Below are 3849 nucleotides of genomic sequence, written 5' to 3' on the forward strand. Positions count from 1 at the left end.
GCTACATTTCAATGCACAACATCTAATGTGGTACCAGCTGTGTATAAAGTTGAAATCTATTTCAATGGAATCAAACAAGTAAAGACAACTTTATAGATGAAGCAAGCATTACAGATATTTCATTAATCAATAAATATAACAATGTAATTACTGTATCATTTACGCAGGTTACTGGTAACACATGGAGAAGCAATCCACTGAATATTTCAAATGATGGAGATATAGTGGAATGTAGAGCTATAAATAACTACACTGCTAAACCTGAATATGCAAACTTAGGAAGAACAAACAAAACAATCTCCATCATCTGTGAGAAATTATCAGATATTTCTCAAACCAAATTTAAATTTGGTTTGGTTTCAGATCCACCACAGAAGTTTGAAGTCACAAGTGCACTGAACAATATTTGCTTGTGGGAGATTGGAACAACCCAGTATTGTAACATCACATTCAAACTTAAACCATCTTTCTATACAACGAACTTAACCAAGAATGGTAAACCAATGTTATGTATATACAGTAATATCATAACTGAACAAAATACTTTTAGGTAAACTTGTTACAAGTGATTTATTTGAGATGCTGAGAATGAATGAAACACAAAGTTTTGTTTACATGAAAAATGAGGTGAATTATAATTTATAATCAACATGAGGTGGTAAGCATGTGTTGTTTGGTAGGTAATGATGAATGATACAGGAATCTACACACTGACTGTGAAATCAACAGTTTTTCCAGTTGTTGTTTTTGTGTTTGGCATCACTGTGGTGAACAACACAATATGTGATCTTAACAGCAAGGAGAGTAACTCAGATGCTGTGATAGTTGGAAGTTGCTTGGCTGTTGTTATTCTTATTATCACAACAATTGCTCTGCAATTATATTTAAAGCTGAAACATATCACTGAAAATGCAGGTATAATAATATCTAACTGTATTGTTTGAATTTAATAATTTGGGTGTGAAAAATACATGCATATACTTTAACGAAATTACCAAAATACAATCATTACAGGAAGTTTCATGAATGTGACATCGGTTAATTACAAGAATAATAAGATTACAACAACCCAACCCAAGGTACACACATTTACATTCACAACAATTATATCATGTGTTTAACAAGCCAATAATATCTAGAATGAGAACAACACACCACAATATTTAAACCCTGCAAACAAACAACAAGCACGAGACAGTAAGTATAATGTTGAATGCATATTTATACATTCCTAATGTATTTATTCTATATTAACTTGTGTATCTACAGATGAAGTTGGTTATATTAATCTGAATGCAGGAGAACCAATACCTAATGTAAGTTATTAACTTTAAGCAAAGCAACATAAGAGTAGGTATAGACACAACATTTCTTTTAATTTTTCAATTGTTTAGAATGATGTCATAGTACGTAATTATGAGGTGGTAAAGACAGATTATGAAGAAATAATGCAAAGTAACAAGAAACCAAAGAATGAAATAAATGAATATGATCTTTAATATGTAACGGTATTATTATATTAATCTAAACATTATAGAATTGCATCATCATTATAATTGTTCTGTATTTTTATGCATATAAAGAATGGAGTAAATAAAATAAACATTATTTTGAACAATAATATATTGGAAAACTAAACTGATCTAATTTAGATAATTAGAAAATAGAATCTGATGAACATATACCAAAGTATGCTGTAACATGCATTGACAGCAATCTTAAAAAAAAACAATTTGAATAATAAATCTAAATAAATAAGCATACTTCACCGTCTGGTCAATTAATTATAGTAAAGCATAAAGCAAGTCTTTCTACTGATATAAGTTTGGAAATAACACGATATGATACATCAATTTATAAATACACAGCTTAGCAAGATATGCTTAGTTTCACCCACACATTTAATACAAGGAAGCAGAAGCTTCAAGACATTGTAAGGTGAGAATAGATTGGCAAGCAGAAGTTATACATTAGATTGGATTAAAAATTTATTGTGTAGCTTTCAGATATCAACAAAATTTTAGCAAAATGTAATTTATTAAACTGAATATTTAAATATTTATTGTTTATCAAATACATATATATATAAACATACAAAAGCTTAGTTGGTTCAATCAAAGTATAAACAGAATTTATGTTTTCATGTCACACAAGTTATACAAACATGATAACACACCACCCACATATATCTTTTACTACAATCTATATCACAGTAACAAGAAAATAGTTACAACATGCAGCTAGTTAAACTGTAAGAGAGAATTCCATTAGAATGAAGAATTACATTCATTACTGCATCATTGCATTAACTGCAGCAGGTTTTAGTTGTAAAGGTAAATATTGAAACAGATTTTCAGAATATTTGCAATAGAGGTATTTGTCATATAATTACTAGGTGATATCATCAAACTACCGGCACCTGGTAACAATGCAACAAGAGCACTTGGTATAAGCAACCTTAAGATATCAACAACAATATCAACAACTGGTGTTTCTAACTGTGGATGGAGATATGGGGGAGAGTTTGATGTTAGTGCATTTTACTCCGGGTTTGGATGCAGCAACTACACTGGTGTAAATGAAACAATCACTTGTGTTAACAATGCTGGTACAGTGACATCACAACTAACATTGTTACAACCACAATACAAAGATTTGAATATAAACATGCAATGTTCTCCATCACCAAGCCATTCAGTAAACGTTGTTCTTAAAGGTTTGGAATTGAATATTATAAAGATGTGAATACAATGTTAATGACCAACCACCCATTACAGCTTGTTCATCTCCAACACCCAACAATGTTCCAGTCAACCCATCAAGTGGTGTCTACAACACTCAAGCTAACTTCCAGTGTTCGCATGGTTCAACTTTGTTTGATATAAATGGAGCAACTGAAAACACTGCAACCAAATGCCTTGCTACAGCAGAGTGGAAGAATGAAAAGATAGTTCAATGTTGGGCAGGTTTGTGGTCACAGTAAATATGATGCTGGTTAAACTTAAACATCTCGTTTGTTTGTAACAGAACCAACTGCAGTTTTATCAGGAGCTATTATTTATAAAGTTGGAGAGAGAGCTACATTTCAATGCACAACATCTAATGTGGTACCAGCTGTGTATAAAGTTGAAATCTTTTTCAATGGAATCAAACAAGTAAAAATAATTTTTATCGATGAAGCAAGCATTACAGATATTTTATTATATAAATCAATAAATATAACAATGTAATCACCATATCGTTTACACAGGTTACTGGTAACACATGGACAAGCAATCAACTGGATATTTCAAATGATGGAGATATAGTGGAATGTAGAGCTATAAATAATTACACTGCTAAACCTGAATATGCAAACTTAGGATGATCAAACAAAACAATCTCCATCATCTGTGAGAAATTCCAGATATTTCTCAAATCATATTTAATTTTAGTTTGGTTTTAGATCCACCACAGAAGTTTAAAGTCACAAACGCACTGAACAATATTTGCTTGTGGGAGATTGGAACAACCCAGGATTGTAACATCACATTCAAACTTAAACCTCCTTTCTATTCAACTAACTTAACCAAGAATGGTAAACCTGTTATGTAAATACAGTAATATCAGAATTGAACAGAATATTTTTAGGTAAACTTGTTACAAGTGATTTGATTGAGATGCAGAGAATGAATGAAACACAAAGTTTTGTTTACATGAAAAATGAGGTGAATTATAATTTATAATCAACATGAGGTGGTAAGCATGTGTTGTTTGGTAGGTAATGATGAATGATACAGGAATCTACACACTGACTGTGAAATCAACAGTTTTTCCAGTTGTTGTTTTTGTGTTTGGCATCACTGTGGT

General features: G+C 31.1%; 2 protein-coding genes across 2 annotated transcripts; both read left to right on the plus strand.

Annotated features, from left to right (window-relative positions):
- Window positions 1-1507, plus strand: LOC100176813. The gene is made up of 7 exons (XM_026839397.1): window positions 1-78; window positions 168-309; window positions 364-915; window positions 1015-1079; window positions 1140-1197; window positions 1270-1316; window positions 1395-1507. Exons 3-7 carry the CDS (start codon window positions 684-686, stop codon window positions 1497-1499), a joined length of 507 nt encoding a protein of 168 aa, XP_026695198.1. The 5' UTR covers window positions 1-78; window positions 168-309; window positions 364-683; the 3' UTR covers window positions 1500-1507.
- Window positions 1508-2076: 569 nt separating this feature from the next.
- Window positions 2077-3566, plus strand: LOC108950542. The gene is made up of 6 exons (XM_026839396.1): window positions 2077-2333; window positions 2396-2716; window positions 2778-2966; window positions 3028-3155; window positions 3251-3392; window positions 3446-3566. Exons 1-5 carry the CDS (start codon window positions 2273-2275, stop codon window positions 3365-3367), a joined length of 816 nt encoding a protein of 271 aa, XP_026695197.1. The 5' UTR covers window positions 2077-2272; the 3' UTR covers window positions 3368-3392; window positions 3446-3566.
- The last annotated feature ends 283 nt before the right edge of the window (window positions 3567-3849 follow it).

This window comes from Ciona intestinalis, unplaced genomic scaffold (genome assembly GCF_000224145.3).
Source record: "Ciona intestinalis unplaced genomic scaffold, KH HT000235.1, whole genome shotgun sequence".
NCBI classification, from domain to species: domain Eukaryota; kingdom Metazoa; phylum Chordata; class Ascidiacea; order Phlebobranchia; family Cionidae; genus Ciona; species Ciona intestinalis.